This window comes from Hermetia illucens, chromosome 5 (genome assembly GCF_905115235.1).
Source record: "Hermetia illucens chromosome 5, iHerIll2.2.curated.20191125, whole genome shotgun sequence".
Classification (NCBI taxonomy): Eukaryota; Metazoa; Arthropoda; class Insecta; order Diptera; family Stratiomyidae; genus Hermetia; species Hermetia illucens.
This window is the reverse complement of record NC_051853.1, coordinates 4,599,719-4,624,476: the sequence shown is the minus strand read 5'-3', so window position 1 is coordinate 4,624,476 and position 24,758 is coordinate 4,599,719. Positions and strand designations below refer to the sequence as shown.

The 24,758-nt window shown below is 45.0% G+C and overlaps 1 protein-coding gene across 1 annotated transcript in view; it reads left to right on the top strand.

The window, feature by feature from the left end:
• Positions 1-24,758, top strand: part of LOC119657852 — a 181,611-nt gene that overhangs the window by 86,870 nt on the left and 69,983 nt on the right. The window contains exons 2-4 of the mRNA XM_038064975.1: positions 1,282-2,037; positions 22,673-22,769; positions 22,854-23,000. Coding sequence (XP_037920903.1) covers positions 1,324-2,037; positions 22,673-22,769; positions 22,854-23,000 — 958 coding nt within the window. The 5' untranslated portion in view covers positions 1,282-1,323. The remainder of the gene's footprint in view (positions 1-1,281; positions 2,038-22,672; positions 22,770-22,853; positions 23,001-24,758) is intronic.

The window sequence follows — 24,758 nt, the reverse complement described above, 5'->3', positions numbered from 1 at the left end:
GCAGGTAACCCCCAAAGGCCACCCTAATACTCTTTCGCTTCCGTCACCTAGAACTGTATTGTCTGGGCGCTCTGTTGGGATTCGTTGAGAGATCTGAAAAAGCTCTGCTGGTTCCTCGCGTATGTTGCATTCTGGACACGTCTGGAATAACTTTCGCTATACCATCGTAACCGACTGCATATGACAGAAAGTTTCTGTTTTAGTGTGTCTAGAATTTCAACAACGAGTGTCTCACAGGGGATGGCATAGTTCCGGTAAACCCTCTGCACTTTATTTCTCACCCGTCGGCTGGCACTGCCAGTGCTGATCTGAATCAATCTAGCAATGTCCTGCCTCAGTGAGTCCCGCCGACGTTCCAGACGAATTTTCCATGGTGGATCTCTTTTGTCACCCAAACCAATAACGCGAAAGCGAATCTTCTGACCGTGCAATCTGATAGCCGCAACTGCACCACAATACACAAGTGATTGTAGTTGCAGCAGCGACATATCAGCACACAGTCGAGATGCAATCTCATCATTGATTTGAGATAGAATTTCCAGAGTTGCTGGAGATGCATAGAGCCTGGGAATACCTGGTCTATGCAAAGGATCCATATCCGAGAATTCTATACATGCTCTTTGGAATTCGTCCCGAACCTCAGCGGAAACCTCAGCTGGACGGTGGAGAAGAGTGCTTCGGCGAGTACTGAAACAGTTACCTGCAGTGCGGCGTGGTGTTGTTGATGCCGCCACCTCTGCCCCTATCGACTCTCGGTCACCAGTCTCCCCGATGACTTCAAGTCGAACACGCTCTCTGATGGTGGCCGAGATTGTGTCGCTGCGAGTAATAAAGCGGTTGCAGTCGGGCACGTGTCTGCAGGAGTATTGCTTATTTTCGGCATTCTGGTTGTTCCTACGGCTTACCTTGCTAGCAATTCTGCTTTTGAACTCAGGGTCATCACTTTGGGGATTATCAGGTGAGGTTGATGGATTGGTTGTAGAAATTTAATAAAAGCCTTGTATATGTTTTTTGAATGCAAAATCGGACCCGCTTCTCATTGTATTGTTCTGAACTGATGTGATCGTATGCATGAAGGATTTATGGATTGCGAGGTGCGGAATGGACGCTGTAATGTGATTTAAATGCTAAACCAAGAACCCAAACACAATCATTATTAATGATTGCCTTGTGCCCAGAAAAAAGCAAATTTTCCTTTATTATTTGTCTATTGAATGCTAACCTACATACGTATATCATCTAAACTACTATTAACAACTATAATTTCCACTTTTTTTGCAGATCGATCACCATTCCATCGGCCAAGTGAACGACCCAGAATAAATGACCGTGAAAATTCCATCATTTTTCACATCCCACATGTCCACTGTCGCCACAATGTCATCGCGGGATCACCCATTCAATCGATCGACGCGTCCACTCCTGGTGGACCGGAAGCCACAAATTTTATTGAAGAAGAAGTCATTGCTCGGGGACGGGAAAATGCATGGCTTCAATGATTTTAGTATCATGTCGCAGCAATTTAAGACCCTCAACACACATATTGGGTATCCGTATGGTAGTCCACCCTCGCCCACCGTCGTCAATTCGAATGATTTCACCTTCTCAGATGACAACAATTCAAATATTTATAGTTCTTCCAACATGGCTGTGCCTGCAGGCTATCGGCGGGTCTGTGATACCACGGATCAGATGCAGCCAGATCTCAATGGAGGCTACCAGGGCGGACGTGTGCATGCCAATTTGGAGGCGGGATATACCAAACATTTCGATGACCACCTGAACTGGAAAGCCGGCAATCGAGTGACTAATAAAGATCATCACAATCTGCATCAGCCGAAGACTAACCACTATGATCCCTTTTCGCCGGCTTACGATCACGCCTACGAGGCCAATGGTCGGGACAGTTCACAAAACGGCGGTGGCCCATTCATTTTTGGCGTGCATACGGCCAACACGTTCGTTGGCAGTAACTCAACTGTGATAAATCAAATTCGAAAATACTCACAAGACAACGGTAAACCTGTGCTAAATCAGGTAAGTAGATTCGAGAGAAATGTATTCAGATTACCTTGTTGCGGTCAATGCGGTTTCCGCCAGATCGAATCGCGATATCGCTTTGATTGAATGATGGAATGTTCATGTGGGGCACATATGAGTCCTGAAAAAGAGCTACAAATTGCTTCAACTGCTTTCGATAAGAAATTTCAAACCAGCTCCAGGGTAGTAGGCGTACAAAGACCATTAGGGGATGTGACGTTTCGAATGGGATTTGGTAGACATCATTACACGTACATAACATAGATATGCATATGATGTAGTCTAGGATAATAGATCGATTAAAGTTTTGTGGTTTCTTTGCAACGCAATTTATTTGAATGGCTCTTATCATTCAGCTATAAATGTTATCCAGAAATTAACCTGATAACAGATCTGGCCATATGAGGATTGACGCATTTGAGCGCTCTCGGAAAAGCATCCCACATAAATAGCACTCAATTATTTTCCATCTTTGCTGGAAAGGATATTTATATCTTTCGCTTAATTTTAGTGATAAATGGGTTCTATTCGAAAAGTGAACTAATTGGATAAAATGTGTGATTTTATCAAATATGCCTGGTGTGGTGTGTGAGCTTTCCTATCTAAGATAATGGAAGGGTGTATACATAATTTCACCTTGATTTCCAAGGGTTTCTACATATATTTAGCGCGATGAGGAAGCACAGATTCACTATCCTTTTCAAATGCGTTTTCAGAAAGTCCTTTATCTTTATTGGTTGCTTATAAAGTTGCTTACCTTGACGATAGCCATTTCAATAGGCGGGAAACTTTCCACCCATCAGCAAACAAAAGTTATTATTGTAGCATTCTTACCCTGGATGAACCTTTGGGCCAAATATGTTAATTGTGAGGGTTGTGTCTGTATACATAGCCAAACGCCAAGGATTTAATTGGAACTGCAATTTCCTGAAGGAATCTCTTTGGAACTTGAGAACAAGTTTCGGATTTTATTCGCACTCATTTCTTCGGATTTTCACTAACCTCAAGAAGCTTTGAAAACCACTAAAAAGTTGTCGTATTATTCCAAAGAAAACTCTAATACAAAATTGTCAGGAAAGAGGCGGGAGAGGAGGGGAGGGTGGAGCTTGAAGAAGACATCAAAGGGAAAATTTAATTTGAGATTTTGAGAAGTTTACTGATTCGACGATATTTAGCTTATTTTGCCGGATGAAGGCTGTGAGTATTATGCGCCGAACAATAAAATGAGCACACTTTTTATTAGTTTTGAATTTTCCGCAGGATTTCGGGGATATTTTTTGATTTGTGTAATAAAAAAGAAAAAAAATAAAACCATTTTTACTTCCTAAGTTCTTTTTGTCAGGGTGATCGGGACAATCACTCAAAATAGTCAATGCTTTTTGAATGAACAGCCAATGAAACCATGTGCCTAACACTGTTTGATACACTTTTACTCCTCCTTTTTAAGGTTTTGTTTTACACATTAAAATCGATTCAATGTCTGTCACACGCACCAATGTATGTGAGAGGGAGGTTTACATTTTTTTCACAGGTCGTGTAGGGTATCAAATGAAAGGGATCAACTAGTGCTTTTTGAAACTGATCATATTTTTAATACTGGGTGAAACATAGGTGGGGGGGGGGCTCAGTACCTATTCAACCGAAACATCTGAAAAAATTCACACTGGTTCATCCTTACGAAACCTAGGTCTCAAAAGATATCCCATTCCGATATCTGCTTGAATAAAGTTAATAATAGTATATTAACATAATTTGGAAATTTACCCGAACTTAAGGAGAGTTAAGTTCATCCTAGAAGTACAAAATTTGGGACAGTTATGAGTAATAACATAGTTCACAATTCACACACAAAGTTTGATGAAAATCTAGTTATTATTAATAAAGTTATAGAAGGTCAGAAGGTTTTTGGACCCAGGCAAGTACGCGTTCAGGATCGCTTGGTTATGAGCTCCCTTAGGCAATATACGATGATAAAAATTTAACGTGCCAAAGAAGTGTCGCAGATCCTTCACCGTGGTTGGCAGGGGAAAGCTGGAGACAGAAGCATCCAGACGGTCCGGAATCCCTTACGAATGCGATATTGGATCCTTGCCAACCAGCGAGTAATGCGAAACGACCTTCATCGCTGTATTGCTTGTGTACGATATACGAAAGGTCATGGCCAGCAGCTAATGGATGACCTTCCTGCAGTAAGGATTACCCCAAGTCGACCGTTCCTGCATTTTGTGGTAGATTATGCAGGCCTATTCAAGACAAGGATGTCTAAGGGGCGCTCCACGACTACGTTGAAAGGATACGTCTGCGTGTTCGTGTACATGGTGACAAAGGCCCTACATCTGGAATTAGTCAGCAATTCCCGCAAAAGATGAGGTTACCTGGCGACTTACAAGGTCAAAACGCAGTGCGCAGTGGTGATGGAACGACCTAAGAGAACACGAATCGCACCATGTACGTGGGCGCGTGCATTCCTGCATTAGACGATACGATTTTCCTTGTATTCAGGGTGGTATGCCCGAAGAACATTTCCACATATGGATACGAGATATGGAGGCTTCACACTGGGTATAACGTAGAAAGGCTAGGTTAAGCTAGAATGATTCGGCGAACCTTGAAAATATAGGTCGATTTTCCTATTAATGAAGAACCGATCCTAGGAATGAAGAACCGACAGGATGTGTTAGCCTTATTGGATCAGACGCAAAATATGTGCGAGCATGCGGGGAGATTGGTGACGACGGCACATTGCGATATGCTATTCAATATTGAACAATATTGTCAAGAGCAAGGAAATCATTCATAAAATCGACGAACTTCTGGACGATGAAGAGAAGACTTGATACTTCTGCTTACAGCACGTATTGGAATCGGCAGGTTCTAGCTGATCGCCATATTCCATACAACAAGCCTGACTTGCTGTTAGTTGACAAGATGGACCGCTCCGCTTATATTATTGATGTTGCTATCCCCCATAATAGCAACATCGAACGGAAATACGTGGAGAAGAAGGTGAAATACGAACCACTGGCTCGGGAAATCAAAGAAATTTGGCGTTTGGAGACGGTGGTTATAGTTACCATAATATTGTGATCCGTGATGCTGAGGTAAATGCAAGAGGTACGATCCTCTTTAAGTCCACCCAACTACTGGCCTGTGCTGACGATATTGACATCATGGGAAGAACCACCCGAGACGTACAAACTGCCTTCATCCAGATCGAGCAGGCGGATATCGGCGCAAGATCTTGGGCTGCACATCAATGAAGGCAAGACAAAATATATGGTGGCAACGTCAGCACCGAAGGCGAATCAACCAACAACATCAAACCGCACTGGTCAAACACAAACACGAACAAGAATAAGGATAGGAGAATACAACTTTGAGACCGTTGACAATTTCTCCTATGTAGGGTCGAAAATCACAACCGATAACAGCTACGATGATGAAATCCGCGCACGGTTGTTGTCAGCCAACAGAGCCTATTTCAGCTTACAAAAACTGTTCCGCTCGAAACGTTTCACCATAGGGTCAAAGCTCTTACTGTACAAGACAATGATCTTGCCAGTCCTCATGTATTCCTCGGAGACTTCGGTTCTTAGCAAGAAAAATTGCGAATTCTTGGCCGCGTTCGAGAGAAGAATCCTCCAAAGAATTTTTGGCCCCCTACATGAGGGTGGACGATTTCGTAGTCTACACAATGACGAAATCTATGAGCGATACCATGACCGTCCGGTTGCGGATAAAATCCGGCTCAATAGGTTACGGTGGGCGGGTCACTTAATCCGTATGGATGAAGATGGTCCCACCCGGAAAGTCTATAAGGGCAATATCTATGGTAGAAAAAGAAGACGAGGCAGACCCTGCCTAAGGTGGAGCGATGGCGTGGGTCAGGACGCCAGACAGCTTTTAGGGATATCGGATTGTTGGACCTCGGCGTAAAACCGGGATGTCTGGAGTTCCTTGTTAAGGCAGGCTTAGACCGGATACCGGTTATTACGCCGTTGATGATGATGATGATAATATTGTAAGCTACATGTATTGCACCTAAATCCCTCACGGCCCCACACAGCCTGGTTCAAACCATGCAGAAATATGCTTTGCTGCTCACGTGCTCGATGTTGCGGAGATTTCTCGATGGATTCGCTAATTGATCTTCCACCGGCAGCGCTCCTGTATCTTTTAAGTAGGTAGGATCGTTCCAGCCTGAATGCTTGGTACTCAGTGGTATTACTAGGTTAAATCTGGCATTTGCCGAGATTGTGGCAACTCGGAAATAATATTGGAATGTCAATCGAATTGCAGCGGTCAATCGAACTATAGGTCAATTGTAACATATCTATAAATAGCTTTAAGAAACATATATCGAGGCAGTGACCCCTAAACCATTGGAAGTAATATTAACCCTTATAAACTGATCCAAGATACCGGAGCAGTACAAAGGAAAGGGTTTTGATAAGTTGTTTGCGTTCTAATCATAGCAGATTTTTGATGACGTTCGTCTGGAGGAACGTTGCCGACCGCATACGCTTCATCACTGCCGCGCTTTTCCTGATGAGCCTTTCCTCTTCGGCTCTAGCTAGGTTGATCGACTACAGTTGTACGCGGTCCGTGACCGAATCCACCTGCTCAGGACTGGTGATTTTCACTGGTTTTTTTTTCGGAACAGGGGCACTATAGGGTATTTTTGTTTTTTTTGGGGTAGGGTAGGTGAATGCATTTACGCAGACAGTGTTGGACTCCCGATTCGGTACGTCGTCGGACTACCAACTAAACACCTCCACATCGTCAGAGAGCTAGCCTGGAACCGTTTGTCACATCACTTCGGGCTAGTCCCCGAACTCTCCCTCCTTGCGGAGCCTTCAAATCAGGGAATTCCTTTCACCAACGGGAGGGGAGAGGAGGAAGGGAACTGTCAGTTCAAGGAACCCTCTGCCTTCCGGCAACGAGAAGGGCCCGAACGTAATGGCCAACACGGTTCCACCTGTCAGCAGTCCTCAGCATCTCTTCGACAATGTTGTCTGGAGAGAGATCCCCTGTGTTCAAATAGAGCTGCTGACGAACCCCATCCCACCTTCCACAAGAAAAAAAAGTGTGGTGGGCGTCGTTCACAACTCCATTGCAAAACACATAATCCGGAGAACGCGCCTTTCTAATCTTGTGCAGGTAAGACTGAAAACCTCCATGCCCACTTAAAAATTGGGTAAAGAAATATTCAGTCTCACCATGCTTCCGATTCAGCCACGCACCTAAGTTGCCGATGAGCCGCACATTCCATCTGCCTCTAGTGCTGCCACTCGTCTAGAGTGTGTTTTCGTTCTTCGCGAGCAACCACCTCTCTTGGCTATTTCCCTTGCGCTTGTATATGGCCTGACGCTCCCTAACAAGCAGGGCAACGGGGATAACTCCCGCGATCACCATCACGGCCGGTTCAGAGACAGTGCGGTACGCAGACGCCACCCGTAAAGCTCCCCGTCTCTGTACTTGTGCGAGGCGTTTACGACATACCTCCTTTTTAAGACGTAGGACCTCCAATGTTTGCCATTAGCCTACTTAACGCCGAAACTCCAGCCGCAGCTTTGTTCGCTGCTGCTTGGATTTGCTCAGAAAAGCTCATCTTTGAGTCAAGAGTCAACCCGAGGTACTTTACCGCTGACTTTGACTCGATGATCGACTCGCCGAACGATATGGGACGCAGGGTCCGAATTCTCTTCTTAGTCAGGATGACTACTTCGGTTTTTTCCAGTGCAAGGTTGAAACCATGAGTAGTCATCCATCCGCTGACCCGTCGCATCAATATGCCGAGTCTGCTTTGCGCCTGTTCGACAGTGCGTCCAGCAACAAGCGCTGCGACATCATCTGCGTAGCGGACCAGGCGCGACTCCTCTGGCATGTCGAGTTTAAGCAGACTGTCATAGGTAGCGTTCCAGAGGTCCGGCCCTAGGATGTATCGCTGTGCTACCCCCGACGTGACCTCCATCCACCTTTGACCCTCTAGTGCTTCATAGAGCAGGGAGCGGTTCCTCAGATAGTCCCTCAAAATCCGTAAGAGATAGTTCGGCACGTTGAAGGTATTGTCTAGTGTGCCTAGAATGTCTTTCCATTTTACGGAATTGAGGGCGTTTCTGACGTTTAGCGTTACGAGGAGCACCACCTGTCGAGTTCGGCGGCTATGTGCCTCTGCTCGTCGAACGGCGTCCACGACTTGCATCAATTGTCGATCTCCCTGCCCTAAAACCAAACTGCCGGGGAGATAAATCTCCGGCAGCGCGTATCGCTTCAGCGAGTCTACTTCTGATGAGCTTTTCGAGCACTTTCCCAGCAGTGTCAAGCATACATAGTGGGCGGTATGAAGACGACAATTCGGGGTCGCCTTTCCCTTTAGGGATCAGCGCAAGCCTCGCAACTTTCCAACGAGCAGGGAAAATGCCCTCCTTCAGGCAAGCGTTGAATGCGCCGAGCAGTAGGTCTGGCCGGTGTTGGAATACCAGTTTGTATACCTTTGCTGGAATACCATCGGCTCCTGGCGCCTTCTTGTTTTTCATAGAGAGGACTGCCTGTTCCAACTCTTTTATAGAGAAAAGTGGACAGTCCTCTGCGCTCTCCGCGCCGACGTCACCATCCCATACGGGGTGGGCAGGGAAGAGTGCCCCCACAATGCGGTCCATCTGCTCGGCCTTAAGTGAACAGGGTTTCCGCAGAGCCCCGATTTTTCGGGTTACCAGTTTGTAACCGAGTCCCCACGGATCCCCATTCACCTCGTCGACCAGATCTTGCCAGCAGATATGCTCATGACTAGTAAAGACCTACGCAGGCTAGATATATAGTGATTATCAGCATAGATATGGAAATTCCAATCTTTAAGTTCTCCGTCTCACGAGAATATTAAATTGTCCAAGTTTTTCCGATTTCTACATGACACTATTAAGCTTCTTCATTATAACTACTAAGGCCGACCATTAGACAAAAATCTGTGTAGGCAACAAATTAACACTTTTATGAAACCTTGATAAACTTCAACACCAGCATAATGTATGCACATCAAGCAAACAACAATCCCCCCCCCTTACCCGCCCCCCGAAACACTAAGCGTCGGCTCTATAGATCCAATATCTCCGAGGCAGAATAGGCAAACATCAATTCGCTTCCAAATAAAATTCTTTTTTCCCTTAATTACCTCCGGTATTGACCAATTAAGGAAGTAATAGCTGCCATCAGACGTTGGCCGTACAAAATAATTAGTTGGCTCCATTCGTCGCCATTGCGGTTGTCGTCTTTGGTGTCGTTGTTAAGGAATACATTCTTTCTCATTAAGAAGCCCACGGAAGGAATTTCAAGATTATATTGGATTGTCTTGGATTCTTCCTTCATCTGCATAGAAATGATACTGGAGTTAGGATGGAGTGATGTACCCAGGTGCAATATGTGTAAAAATATTCAGAACAGACTTTTTTAAAGAGGAATATTGTGTTCTACATAAAAGCTAATTTATCGATTAAAACGTGTGGAAAGATACATCTTCAGTCCTTTTTGAGAAGCCAAGGAATTCACTTTGTACAAAGTTAAATATGTGAGAAAAATGAGCTTAGTAAAGGTCAATTATCGTTTATTTTCCTCTAAGGTCCTTTTATTTCAGCCATCACTGGAAGGTTTTTTTTCCGTGCCACCAACGAAGAAGCCATATGAATGTCATACGGTCATGTCCTTAAAACGTAAATAGGAAATACATTTTCGGAGAGCAATTATCCTAACAAAAACTTAATAATGCCTGCAGCCACCAGCGGCATTTTAATGATTAGCCATAAATTGCTAGTTTGTGCTTTTATTTTGACACATTCTATGGGAACAACAATTAGAGACTATAAACCACGATATTAAAAATTCTCAATATTTATTACTGATTGGATGATACGACAAAACAATTCTTTTACGAAGAAATCAACATTCATGATAGATTTAATTGAACAGCAAATACTCGTAACGACGGTTGATAAATACCCAACATAAAAATGACTAGACACATTACCAAATTTATGGCTGTAGGAGAGGCAAAATTGGTATTCAATTATCATCCCGCCATCACAGGTTGATGGGATTACCCTCAAGTGAAGTACACGTTTCCATGGTATGATTTTCATTTCCACGGCTGGGATTTAGATTTTGTAATCAATCATATGTATTTTTCTCTCTGGGAATTTTAAATATTGTTTTCACAAATTCGTATTGAATTTTCATCAATTCCAACTTCAAAAATGCCGGGAGCTCTTAATGAGGTCTTGCATAACGCTTGGATTCACAGAAGTTGTGAAACAATCCACAGATTTGCTGCTCAAGGATTTGATGTTCTATCATTCCCTGCTGCTTTTCTGGGGGGGGGGTGGGGGATGGGGGGGAGTAGGGTGGGTGAATACGTTTATGCACAAAATGTTGGACCCTCGCAACAGTACGCCGTCGGACTACCAACTAAACATCTCCCTGTCATCAGAGAACTAGCCTGGAACCCTTTGACATTACTTCGGGCTAGTCCTCAACCTCTCTTCTTTGGGAGTCTTCAAGTCAGGAGATTCCTATCACCAACGGAGGGGAGGAAGGGAGTTGTTAATTCAGGGAACCCCTTGACATCTGGTCGCTTTCCCGGGCGAGCTCATTCTTCTTTTCAACAAGAAGAGCCCGAACATAATTTGCAACACCACTTCATCTGACATATTGTCTGGAGAGAGTTCCCCTGTGTCTGCATAAAGCTGCTGACGAAAGCCATCCCACCTTTCACAAGAGAAAAAGGTGCGTTTAGCGTCGTCCACCACTCCATTGTAGAACATACAATTAGGAGATCGCATCTTTCCAATCTTGTGCAGGTAAGATTGAAAACCTCCATACCTACTTAAAAGCTGAGTAAGAAAGCAATCATTCTCATCATGCGTGCGGTTCAGCCAAGGATTTAAATTGTCGATGAGCCGCCCACGGGTAACCACTTATCTTAAGTTTTTGTCCTTGTGGGTGATAACGAGGGCAGCGGGGATCACACCTGCGATCACCATCACCTCCGGTTCTGAGACAGTGCGATAAGCAGACGCTACGTCTCTACACTTGAGCAAGGTGCTTACGAGGCACCTCCTTGTCAAGGGCATGAGCCCATACCTCCGCGCTATAGAGCAGAATAAGAATAAGAAGACGTCTTCTAGTAGATATAGGGCCCTCAACATGCGTAATTTTCCGACTCAAGGTCGAGACTCCATCGGCAGCCCTATCCGCTGCTGCTTTGATTTGCTTGAAGAAGCTCTTCTTCAAGTCGAGCATTAAACCAAGGTATTTAACAGCTGGTTTTGACTGTATAGTCCACTCGCCGATCGATTTGGGACGCAGGGTCGGGATTCCCTGGACTGTTTCGATTTTCTCCTGCTGTTTTACGCATGTTCAACTGTCCGCCTACTCTTGATAAGCTTTTCGAGCACTTTTCCAGCCGTGTCAAGCGTACACAGCATACGGTATACAGACGGGAGCTCCGGGTCTCCTTTTCTCTTGCTGATCAGCGCGAATCCCGCTACCTTCTAGCAACAAAGAAAAATACCCTTATTCAGGCAAGCGTTGAACGCCATGATCAGGGAGGCAATTCTTGACGCTTTCCGCGTTATTGACATCAAGCCGCACGGGAGGTCTGGGGAATAATGCCCTTACGATGTGGTCTATCTGGTGGGTACTTAGTATGCAGGGCTTCCGCGATGCCCCCATTTGCTGGGTAGGTCGGAAATTTCTGCTGCCTATCAGTGCATAGAAGGCATGACAAGGCTGGGGCGCCTCCAGGGCATGGAAGCCTCCCACGGTGTCATCAGGTTTGCAACAGTGTCAGATGCAACGCTACCACCCCCCGAAGTTGCCTCTAGCACAGCTCTGTCTGTTCACAAATTTCCCGATGTTCACGATTTGCACGCCGACACATAGCGTTAACTACTTCGAACGCGATGCACTGGTGATCACTTGCCGAAAAGCCACCGATGATACCAGAGATTCCGACGCAAAAGCGATATCAGTGGTGCTTCCTTTGCAGCCTGGGTGCCGAAACGTTGTTGTGGATTCGGTTTTTAAAACTATGTGCCTGATTCTCGCCGCTATTTCCAGAATTCTAGCTTTAAAATCATCGCCTACCAGGATTCGCCGCTCCGTGCCCGAAAGTCCGGCATCGTCTCATTCGGCCTCAGGTAAAAAATGTTATCCTTAAACGCCGAATCTCAAAGCCATTCCCTCGGCCTTGGGAAAGGACACGAACTCACACGCCGTCCCGAAACCAGATGGCAGCGGTACCCGATAGGTCCCTGTTCCAGTAATGCTCGCTGATTAGCACTAGATTAGCTTTCACCTCCGCAGCGAACTGCGCTAGCAGCTGGTCAGTGGTTGCCCCCCGGTCCATGTTAATTTGTGGGATGCATACCATGCTAGGTGCGCAATAACTCTTTCTAGTTTGAACCCCGTCCCGAACTCACATTGTGTGCAAAGACGCGCCACAAACCTTGCAGAGAACGCAATTTTCGCTTTCATTGCAGGCCTTCACTTGGTGACCTACTGACCGCATCTGTGGCATGTTGTCCTCCTATCGGGTCCCGAGTTTTTGTCCTCGAGCATTTACAGAGGTTATACCTATTCAGGCATTGGCTCTGGATATTCACTCTTTAAGGAAACCTCCACTTCGACTTTTTCTGTGAGGCAGTCAAGATCTTGGATTTCTAGAGAGCACAAAGGCTCTAGACTATGACTGCCCTTTACCGCCTTGCAGAACATACTTTTGGTAGTCGTCTTCGGGCCTAGTTTGGCGAGGATCCCGCCATCCTTAGTTTTCTGCAAGGAAGACACCTCTGCTTCTTTGGCTCCGGATTTCATCCTGTAGCGGACTTCTCTAAGGACGTCGTTTCATTAAAGCGATATCGTGTCAAATTTTCACATAGAACCGTTACTATCTGAATTCCTACGACTTTTCGCGAACATTCGCTTCTTCCGAGCCGTAATTGTTAACCTTTAATTAAGTAAAGCGGCTACTTTCAATTACATACAGATTTAGTTACAGTGAGAATTGTAATCAAACAACACACGGGAAAACGGGGTGATTTCGTCGGAGAGTTTTTAGTCAAGTCCCCCCCGCCCCGACCTTCCGTACGGGAGCCTTGTGCTCTTAGCAACTTTCTCGTCCTTCAACTTTTAATTTTCAACTCTTAAACATAAATCCCCAATGACGTCCTATCCCGGTGGCAGCTCTCCATCAACTTCCTGAGTGCAGGTGTCCACGGGTCCACCTAAACATCAGCCGGTTCAGGTCAGAGAAAAAGACAAAAAGAAAACAAATTACTTACATGCTTCCTCCTTGCAGACCGCGAATCTGGCCCTGCTATACCTAGCGTTCCTGAATCAGCACTATTCCAATGTTTTCCTCGGATTTTTCCCCTGCAATTACCGCAGATGCAGCTTTCGCATGGTGGAGGTTTATCTGGGCTGTCTTAGTTCTGGCTATTGTTTGGAGTTCTTCTCCTTTGTCGGAGTATCCCCGTCCTCATCCGATATGACGTGTTCCTGCACGTCGCTGTCCACCCTAGTTCTAGGTCGTCCAATTTCTGCTTTTCGCTGGGCAGCAAGTTTACTTCCTTGATTGATCCAGTCATTTCCGCCTCTATTTCCTCCGAGATTCCTTCGGTGCCCTAGTTAAGTTTTTCAACCGATGTCTCCTCCGAGGTGTCCTTTTTCTGCTTTTCCCTGTGCACGTGCACAGGTATGCTGCCAAATCTATAGGGCATCTGCAGGGAACGGTCATCTCCTTCGATCGCCTTGCCCTCCACATTGCTTCGAACGATTCTGTATAGTCGCGTATGGAGGTCTTTCTGGGCCCATCAGATTTTTCGTCTGTATTTCGGAAGAAACACTATCACCATGTGTGCTCCTGGTATATCATCCCCAGCACATGTCGTTAGTTTTGCTCCTTACCCGCCTGGCAATTTAGGAACTATGTCTTACGCCACTCTGCAGTGTCTTCTGTCGCGTAGTCCACCAGTCTGTCGACAGGTCGAAAGCGTATCCCGGTGAACACAAGTTCCGCATTCCATTCTTTGCAAATCTGCCTGACGACAAGGTGTTCGATAGTTTCCTGTTTCTCACGAGTGAGTATTTGCTCGGTAAACGATTCTTGGCTTCACCTCTGGTTTGCTTCCTTCTTAGATTCAGGTTACGGTTTTTGGGGAGTATTCCCTCTAGACGGACTAATTTCCGCTACCCCCCGCTTTTTCGACTCCGACAAAGATGGCTATCGTGCTTCTGGTTTCAGGCAGTTACCATTTAGTACCTGCGTCACTGAGTCCTGTCTCCTTCCTGACGACCAATATATTAATCTCAGATGTACTTTTGCTTGCCTCTGCTTTTTGAGCAGTGGTCTTTGTTGGTTGTTGTCCTCGCAGTATACCAATCTGGATCTACTGCTTGACATCCCAACTTCTCCGTATATAATCACGTGGTTCTCAGTATTTCGGAGATTTGACTCCGCCTGGTTGACCAGTTTGTGTACGGTACGGGGCCCTGCTTGCTTTGTTGCAGTTTTCTTTATTTTTATAATTTTAGTCATTCGATTCCCACGAGTATGGGTGTTAAGAGTACCGGCAAGCATTCAGGCGTCGGTCAGGGTATCGGTACACCTGGCACAAGACACCCTTTGTTTAGCACAAGAGATAAGTAGCGGAGTTTACATTGGAAATTGTTTACCCGGACAAACCCGAGACGTAACCATCCCATTCTTTAATAGTGCAGTACAGGTTGAATTAAAAAAATATGGCATTACTAACTGACCCGTTCGAGGGATATCAGGTATACACACTCGAGAATAGGTGTACTAGCGACAATGACGACCTTGTGTAGTTCACCTTGGTCAACTATTTGTCGCCGATGGTCTCTAACAGAACGCAGAAAAAGCAAGGTTGGAGCACCTTAGAAACGAGTTAAACCTGGGGGACCAGTTGAGTAAAGAAGAAAAAATTTCTATTAGATAATTATGTATCAAATGTCATGTCATGTCATGTCATATCAAATATTCCACCTGAAAGAACCTATACAAGGGACATCACTTACCAAATTCCCTTGGTGCAGGATCAGGCACCTATTAACCAAAAAACGGTATCGGTTGCTGCGCGTGTATCGGTAAATGAAAAGACTATCGGGTATTCCTCTCCCCTTCCCCGAATTGAGGACATAGTGGACCAGTGAGGGCATTCACGGTATTTCTCCACACTGGACTTAGCTAGAGGATACCATCAAGTATTAGTGTACCCGAAAGATCAGACCAAGACCGCTTGAGAGACTTTGAGAGAAAGTAACTTGAAATCACAGCCTGAGAAATGTGAATTCCCGTGCAAGGAAGTAGTGTACTTAGGACATGTCTGCTCAAAAGAAGGAGCAAGACCAGATCGCTAAGTTGCAAGCGTTAGAAACTTCCCACCGCCTGCGAAAGTAAAACGTGTCTAATTCTTTCTGGGATTAGCCAACTATTATCGGAAATTCATTTCGCACTTCTCAAAAATTTTCCAACCCCGCTAAAGACAATGTGATTTCGCCACCATTTAGGGGCGAAAAAATGTCGTTAAAGCTACACCAAATTGGATTGATCATGGAATTAAATTCCATGCGCCTTTTAACATTTTAACTCCTCCAAAACCCAGCCTGAATTATCCTAATGAATTTATTAGCATATTTCACTCTTCTGATAGCAACAGCGCGTTTACAAAAAAGTGCTTACGAAAGCGAAAATGCAGATTGATTCGACCTTTATCTGTATCATCACAAACGCCAACCTCATTTCTCCAAAGGAAATCTAACAAGGAATGAATATCAAATGAAAAAAATCTACTCAACGTAAACGAATCTTCCTTGCGAAAAGATTAAGCCTTTAAATTCCTTCAATCCACTCGGTATCTTTGCAAATGTCGAAAATAAACTTAGTGTGCGGTTTTCCCTGGTTTTCATTCCGTAAAACGAGACCATAAATTAACCTTACCTTTTCGTTATTTGTGTGAAAATACTGCTTTTGCCACCCCCCCTCCACTGTCTTTTCAGCCTGTTCTAATGCGATACTCTTAGAAATTTGAGATTTAAATTTACTTCAAGTTTCGAGAGTTTCCCTTATAAGATTTGGAGAGAAAGAAAGATAATTAAAGATCCAACTCTATGGAGTTATTTACGAAGTCCTTTTTAAATAGGGTTTATGTGCGGGCCCTTGGGGTTACGAGGTGGGGATCCTCTTCCTTGAAGTAATAAAGAGTGTTCAGGTTTCTAGCAGGAGTCCTGCGAGGAGAAGAATAGAATTATGAAATGAATCCTAATTAGACAAAATTAGTGAGTTATGAGTTGCATTTGAAAAGGAAAATTACAAATTACAATGGAGAGATGGAAATTTGGGGGATGAAATAATAGCTTTTAAAATCTGCTCTGTAATAAATTGGCTTTGCTCACGATTGGGGATGGATATTTCGGTTGTTTTGTTTTGAGAATAGAGTTAATGATAAAAACTCCTTTGAATTTATTATTTTTCCTAGGGAAAATCTTGTTTAAATCTTTTGTTTCGTTCTTGCGACAGAAGGTGAACTTCGAGTTTCAAAATTAGGCGAAGCAGCAGCAGACGCAATATACTGGTAGCGTTGAGTCCCGACCTGATGTCGAGAACAGGGTCACTGAGGAGTCTCAGATTCTCCCCCTATACCAGCTCCGCGGAACTTGCAGCAAACTCTTCGCGACTGGCTGTTCGGAGGCCAAGAAGAACGAGTGGCAGGACTTGCGACCAAGAAGGATTGTCTTGGGCCCTTACTGCGGCCTTCAGCGTCCTGTGCCACCTTTCGACCATCCCATTGGAATGCAGGTGTTAAACGGTTGTCTGGTTTAAACCCGAGGAGGTTGCCCAACTCTGAGAAAAAGGAGGACTCAAACTGCATTCTTTGGTTGGTGATTATAATTGCCAACAATCCAAAGCGTGGAATCCATTCTGGACAGAGAGCCTCTGTACAAGATTGTGCAGTAATGTCTTTCAAAGGTATTGCCTCAGGACATCGCGTGAACCTATCGGTGATTGTGAGACGATACCTGAAACCGTGCAAGTCTCGCAAAGCGCCAACGATGTGTAGAAACGCTTAGTGGACCGAGGGAATACTCCTACCTCTTTCCTTACATGCATTGTATTTTTGGACATGCGATGCACTGTCTGGCTCAAGAATTAATGTCCTTGTTCATAGACGGCTAGAAATACTTTGCGGTGACTACCCGATTTGTTGTCCGAATACCTGGGTGTGCTAGATCGTGAACGGCGTGAAATACTTCTTTTCGGAAATTGGCCCGAATATATGGCCTTGATCCCTTGTCTTCTTGTGGAAGGTGGGATGGGGTTCGTCAGCAGCTCTATTTAAACACAGGGGATCTCTCCCCAGACAACATTGTCGAAGAGATGCTGAGGACTGCTGACAGGTGGAACTGTGTTACCCATTACGTTCGGGCCCTTCTCGTTGCTAAGAAGATAGAATTCGACTGGTGGAGGAGCCGGGTGGCAGGAGGTTCCTTGAACTGACAGTTCCCTTTCTCCTCTCCCCTCCCGTTGGTGAAAGGAATTCCCTGATTTGAAGGCTCCACAAGGAGGGAGAGTTCGGGGACTAGCCCGAAGTAATGTGACAAACGGTTCTAGGCTAGCTCTCTGACGATGGGGAGGTGTTTAGTTGGTAGTCCGACGACGTACCGAATCGGGAGTCCAACACTGTGTGCGTAAATGCATTCACCTACCCTACCCCAAAAAAAAAATCCCTTGTCTGAGGTCTTGCAGTATATACTGGATGCTGAGCCGAAGATAGGAAACTCCCAGAATGTGGATTTGGAGTTGGTCCTCAAGCTCTGAAGGACTAAATCGTCCTTCTGCGCCTCGAAGATTGCCAGAAAATGGATGGTGGCGGGGATCTTGATCTCTGCGACACGTGACAAAGCGTCAGCAACCACGTTATCTTTTCCAGACACGTGTTGAATATCGGAAGTGAAGTGGTTGATAAAACAGTGCAGAAGTTCAAAGGGAAAGTCAGTGGTTTATGGGCCGTGAATAGTGTGAATGGCCTGCCTTCCAGGGAATATTGGATTAAATGTTTGGTGAAGAGCAGCACCGATGGAAATGTCTGAGGCCCCGACGAATACGGCTAGGGGTGCATCTTGTTGAGGGAATGCCAGAAGTATGGCATCTACCAGCTATTGTTCGGTGGTCTCAAATGGTTGGAAAGCCTCTGGAAATCACACCATCAGACAGGAGTCTTTGGTTTTCGGCCCAGACAAGAAAGCGTTAAGAATTGATTGATGATGGGCGGTATTGGGCATGAAGCGACGATCCTTTAACGGGTTTTGAAAGTTCGAAGCTCGAAATCGCTTGCACCTTGACTGGGTCCGGTTGGATGCCTTCAGGAGCAATCAGGTGGTCGGAGGAATCTCACCTGCGATTGCAAGAATTTGTATTTCTCAGCGTTAAGTACTAGACGCGCCTAAAGGAGACGTTGAAAAATGCACTCGAGGGGCTCTAAATGCTCAGACTCAGAGGAAGACGACGACCAGAACATCATCCAAGTATACGAAACAGTAGTGGAGGTTTTGCAGCACAGAGTGGATTAACCTTTGAAAGGTCTAAAAGTCATCCTAGTGAACTCGAAGAGTCTAAAAGGTGTGCATATTGCCGTTTTCGGAATGTCTTCGGGTCTTACAGGGTATGCCTTGACTAAGTCCAAGGTCCAAGGTCGGCGGTTTGCGATAGAGTGCGCAACGTCGTGGATGAGTGGTATTGGATAGCGGTCTGGAATGGGATTCAGGAGTCTCTAGTCGCTACAAGATCTCCGTCCGCCATTGGGTTTAGGAACCAACTATTTGAAGGTGTGCAAATAACCTGCCTGAGAAGTTCTTCGAATTCTTTCAGTGCAACCGCGAGCTTCTGCGGTGATAACTCACGCACCTTAGAGAAAAATGGGGAGCTAGGAGTGTTAATGTGCTGCTGAATATCATACTCAGAAAGACTACGCTCGGTAGTGATGTTGCGGTATTTTTGAAAAAGTGTGCGAATACGTGCATCGGCAACATCTTTAAAACCAATGGAAAGCCTGCTGGGTGAGCAGGATGAGATTTTTCCTGATGACCTAAGTTGGGGAATTTGGGGAAGTTGTGGGGTCTATGAGGAATTTATAATGAATATCCACTGGCAAACCATAGTGCTACAGGAAATCCACGCCTAAGATACTGACGTCCGCTATTATGAAGCGCCAAGATAACGTTCGTCGAAGAATTTGTTGTCGCAAGATTCAACGATTATGGTATTAAATTGTTATGCCGGGATATGGAAAGAACTGAGATTTCAGCTGCTGTATCGACCAGGTGGTTGTGCCGGCTCAAGGGGTCGTAGATTATGACGTGTACCTGCATTTCGGGCAGCAGTCGCCAGAACACCCGGCAAGTCTAATTTATTTCGTGAGAAATTTCAGAAGCTGGTACACTTTGTAGTCTTTTCAGCAAACCTACAATGGTACCAGCATGCCCCGGTACCAGCCGAAGGTTCCGGCAATCTACTAACCGATCGCCGATTTCGGGAGGCGGATCTAGACCTTGATCTATTCCTACTCTCCGAAAGCAAATCACCGACGTCCTCTGCCAAGAGACGGTGGCTATTAATGTTGCCACCATCCGCTGCAGCTAACCCCCTAACCTGAGTTGTCGCGGGACACCTCACCCACCATGGGTTGTGCTTGAACCTCATGAATTTTGTCCATGATGACGGCTAAAGTATCCGGATACCAAATCCGCACGTGTGAGAATGGTCTGTGTTCTCTCCAGAAGGCTCTGCAGCCGCAAAGACTCGGTACCGACTTTGCCACCACCCAACTTTATCTCACGCATCTCCCGGTTTCGTCAGACAGCAGGAAGTAGTCGAGGATAGACTGAGTACCCGGTTTTGTCGATATATCTGCAAAACCATCTCAATACTGGTGAGCGGAAAAGGGTCGTGACTGCTTTGTCGCCCCATGAGGTGTGACGCAAATTGAAATCGCCCCCGAGGGGAAGGTATTTTGACCTTAACTGGAGATTGTCCAAGACTTGCAAGTCATGGCCTAGTTCCTCAGTTTTAGAATTATATTTGATGTAAACGGAGACTATCGGAATCCGTCTAGCATCAGTAGTTTTAACTATTGCCTCCGCAGCGGAAGAACTTAGCAGGTTCTCGATGACGACCTCTTCAAAAACGTAGTCTTTTCGGACTAAAAGGGCAGTGCCTAAATTGTTATCATTCCAAATAATGTTATATTCCGTGAAATTTACGTTATGATAATAATAATCGTTGGCGCAATCCATATTGGATCAGACCCTTGAAGTGTGTTAGAGCACTTCGTTCAAGACCATAACGGTACACTACAGGATTACAGTTGCCTGTAGTGTATCATTTTGGGCAACAACGAGATTATTACCCTGATTTGACTCAGGTGCTCATGCACAGCTGAATCGACTGGTATCCGACGTTAGACCACGATACAAATTCCACTGCCACCAGTGAGATTTGAACCGTGACTTTCCGTATGACAGCTTTGTGCTCAAACCACTGAGCTATCTGGACACGTTATGCCTGCTTTTAAGGGAGTTTCCGAAATGCAGTCTGCCTTCAGAGTGTCGATTAACAATTGGGCGGTGTGATTTTCGACGTGTGAGATCAGGGACCCGGATTTGAATGTGATAATACTTAATTCCCTAAGCTAAGGTCAATTGCAGAGAATTGACGCTGCTCGTTGCTGGGCGCAGAAGCGAGAGCTTTAACCAATTCTCGGAAACCTTTGTTTGGTTGCTTGGCGTTTGCTTGATTCGCTGCTTTGGGAAGAGATTTCTTGGCAGCCTGCGCGTATGACATGCGTGGGCTGGTCAAACTCTGTAAAAGTTGAGTCACTGTTTGCTTGACTGAAGATTTCACAGTTGCCCTCCGGGTTTGGCCATCTCTTTATACGCTGGACATCCACGATAGCTTGCAGAGTTTCCAGTTTGGCCGTAGTTGCAGCTGTGCGGAATTTCCGTCGTGGGTCTTGAAGATTCCCCACACGGATGGATTTTTGCGCGTTTAACGCATCTGTGCATTATCGAAGCAATTTTGGGCGGTATGCCTGAAGACCTGAAGGCAGTTGTAACACACTTGCTCCGCTGGTTTGACCTAAGTCAATCTTTTGATGAAGGATGCACTTCACCTTGAAAACTTCACTTAGTTCTTGGTAGGGCTCAAAGTTGGCTATAAAAAGACCGGATTGAAATGTTATAAGCAGCGAAGGATTCTCCCTGTGGAAGGCCTAATCTTGTTTGGTCACAAAATTTGCAACTGAGCGAACTTTCAGAAGTGGGTACTTTGAAGTGAATTCGGCCATAATTTCTTCAGGGTTAGTTTCCCTGTGGAGACCGCGGATAATTATAGACTGAGTTCTAAGAGATGGAAGGGTTCTTATGGTGTCACTAAGCCCTTGCTCTTTAATAAGCGAAAAAATTTTGGCATGGTCTATCATCCCTCGTGTTTTTTAGTGTCGCCTTAAGGCATTTACCTTTTAGTGATTTCAGTAGCTGCGGGACATTCATATTTTATACCGTAATTGGAGGAATTTTCTCCTTTTTGGGCTTTAAGGCACTAGCAGAGGAGGAATTGACGCTTGGCACTTGGGCAGAACTTACTCTTTTAGCACTCACTTGTTGCTTTTTGGGCTTTTCGGCCGACAGACGAAGTTGAAAGGGTCTTCTCGTTGCTCCTCGTCGACGACCTTAAGGCACATCTTGTTTCGAGTCCCTGCTTTGGCTCCCTTGCGGGCTCCTCCCGGGGTTATTATCAGGGATGCAATCATGCCATCTGACGAAGTTGCTGTTTGACGTGGCCCGCGCACTGGAGGATACTATTTCTGCTCATAGCGATAAAAACCGTCGCCAGCATAGATTGCAGGGATTTCACTATGTCCCTAAGTTTGCTTATCGTTTTCGTCAGCAGCTCGATTTGAGTATCTTGATTCGCATGCACTGGCCTCCGCAGGCATTTGTTGCTGTTTTTCGAAGTCATTATCATTGGATGGCATGGGAAATGCCGTCCCACGTCATTCTCGAGAACGTCCTTAATACGCTTGACATCGTTGGTGGTTTGAGGTGCTTAGTGCCGCATTTCTCCGTAATCATTAACAGGAACTGCTAAAATCTATTTTTAAAAAGGTTTTTTTTTAGTTTATGGAAGAAAAAGGAAAAGTTGGTTCGTATAGAGTGCCTAAAACTTTGTTCGCGTGTCACAGCGTCCGGCGACAATACAAATCTGTGCTCCTTAAAGCTGACAGTTGATAGCAACGGTGAGAATTTTTCCTGGGTAGGAAGAGGTTGAGGTTGATGGCAGTCCACTTTCTTTGGGCCTGAAAAAAAGCATCTGCTGCCCACGACAGTCAGGTTTGAAACTTAAGTGGTGGTTAGGGGAGATCCTATATTACAGGTTCATTTCTCTGGCTAGGACTTTTCTTGGCGATTTACTGACAGAATTTAGGGCTATATTGTCTAATACAAGTCAGAAATCTTAATTGTTGAATGTACGACTTATAACAGAAACTCTTTTCTTAAATTTCAGTCAATTAGTGATACTAGTTCCAGTTCCCGTGGAACCGAAAAGGATTGTAGCCTTCTAGTGAAGGATACCTCATCAATAAAGAAGAGAAATAGGAAAGGTGAGGGTTTTTTGCGATTTTTTTCAGATTTTTTGAGCCTTTGTCTTAAGGTTGATCAATTGTATCTATTTCTCTTGTTTGCAGATAAAAAATTTTCTAAAGAAAATCGACCCAGAATTAAATGCGTCCTGGTTGGTGATGGACATGTGGGAAAAACGAATTTAATAAGGACCTACTTAGAAAATCGATTTGTTAGTGATTATATACCAACAGCATCCGATATTTATAATGGTAAGTACAGATACATTTACATAAGTTTTTTCTGTCAAATAAAGATATTTATGAACCACGGAACCACAAATTTCAAAGGAGCGGAAGTCTTTCCAATCAAATGGAAATTTTACCGCAAAATATTCAAGCACTACCGCCTGCGTACGAACTACTTGGTAGTAATCACTCGTATGGTTTTGGTCTATGACTTCACGAGCACCTGATACCATTATTAGGTAGCTACATCTGAGCTATCTATCATCTCATTTTGCGACATTTACATTGACACATTATAATACCGCCTCTGCCATTCTGAGATTGTGTTGAGCTTCTGAAATGCAAATGCGACATAGAAAAAGAAGGTGCTTTGATGAAGGAACGTGAGCAAGTTGGCAACTTCTGAATAAGCTACGACTCTATCTACAGAACACGGAAAGTATCTAGCTATGCAGATTGAATATACGCTGGTTCCATAAACGGAGTCTCCCCAATATGACATTCGAATATGTGTCTACGCTCGTTGCAGCAGACAATCATAATGATTCGGGAGCAGTTCACCATACTAGCGGCGTGGTAGCGCAGGGGTCTTTCATGATGCAGATTATGGAGAAAAGTTCAATCGTGTCTCGCATTTAATGTGGAATTGCGTCAATGGATTTGAGATAGGTAGACCGGTGCGGAGTGTGCTGAACGAACTTCGATCAGAGCATATTCACGGATTCCCTCATGCTTCCATTGAGTCTGGCGCGAATGAAACGGGTTATTATCAGGGATGCAATCATGCCATCAGACGTGCATATGTCCTTGTCCCCTACTATGCTCGAATGGCTCCTATCGCTCTCGAAATGGCATCATATGCTTTTCATATGCAAAATGTGCATAATTTTCAGCACAGGAGCATGTTCCCGTCCCCGGAATCGAAGCGACTAGAAAACACATCCCTTGGTAGCACCAGGGATGCTAGAGGCTGAGGAGCAAACTTTAGGAACATATGTATGTCTGAATGTTCCGGAAATGGTAAACTCCTGCCCAGGGTTGCTCATATGAATGGATTTGTATAAAGCGGTGGAGGTATTTGTCTGGTATTATTTTACGCTTGATTCTGCTGGGAAAACTCTGGGTGTTATGAAGCAGAAACTAAATCGGGAAGCGAAAATTAGCTAATGAGCTGGGAGTATGATTTTTGTGTAAAACAAAACCCTTTTAAAATCGGTTTATTGTCTGATTGGCTACTTTAAGGTTTTGTGAGAGTGTATAGGGGTAGAAAGCTTCGAAGACCCACTAAAACTACCTTCTCCCACCCGGCCCCGGCCAACTATCCGAAACATTTCATCGTGGGGCAAGTTAAAGCCCCTCATGTGGATAGAATTGTTCTCTCCCTGCTGTTTTTTCATAAGTGCTCTAACCTTCGAAGATTCTCCTGAACACAGCTTATGATGCCACTAACTGCATTCCATACTTCTTGCGATTCGCGCGTTTGCGGTATGATCGTCTCTAGGCCAAGAGAATTTCGAACTGCACCCTCTCATTTGCAAATCACGGACACACGAAAGGTATGCACCGCGGGTCCTTGTATTCGTTTAAGCATTCAGGACAGAAAGGAGAATTGCCATGTCCAAAACGATGTAAACACCTACGGTATCCACCATGCCAGGTCAGAAACTAAGTCAGGTGATAGTGAATCTCTCTGTGCATCCACCTTCCATTGTGAGAGGTATCATAACGTTCCTGTCACACCCTATTATTATTATTATTCTGTTAAGGGAAAGTCGCACCGCG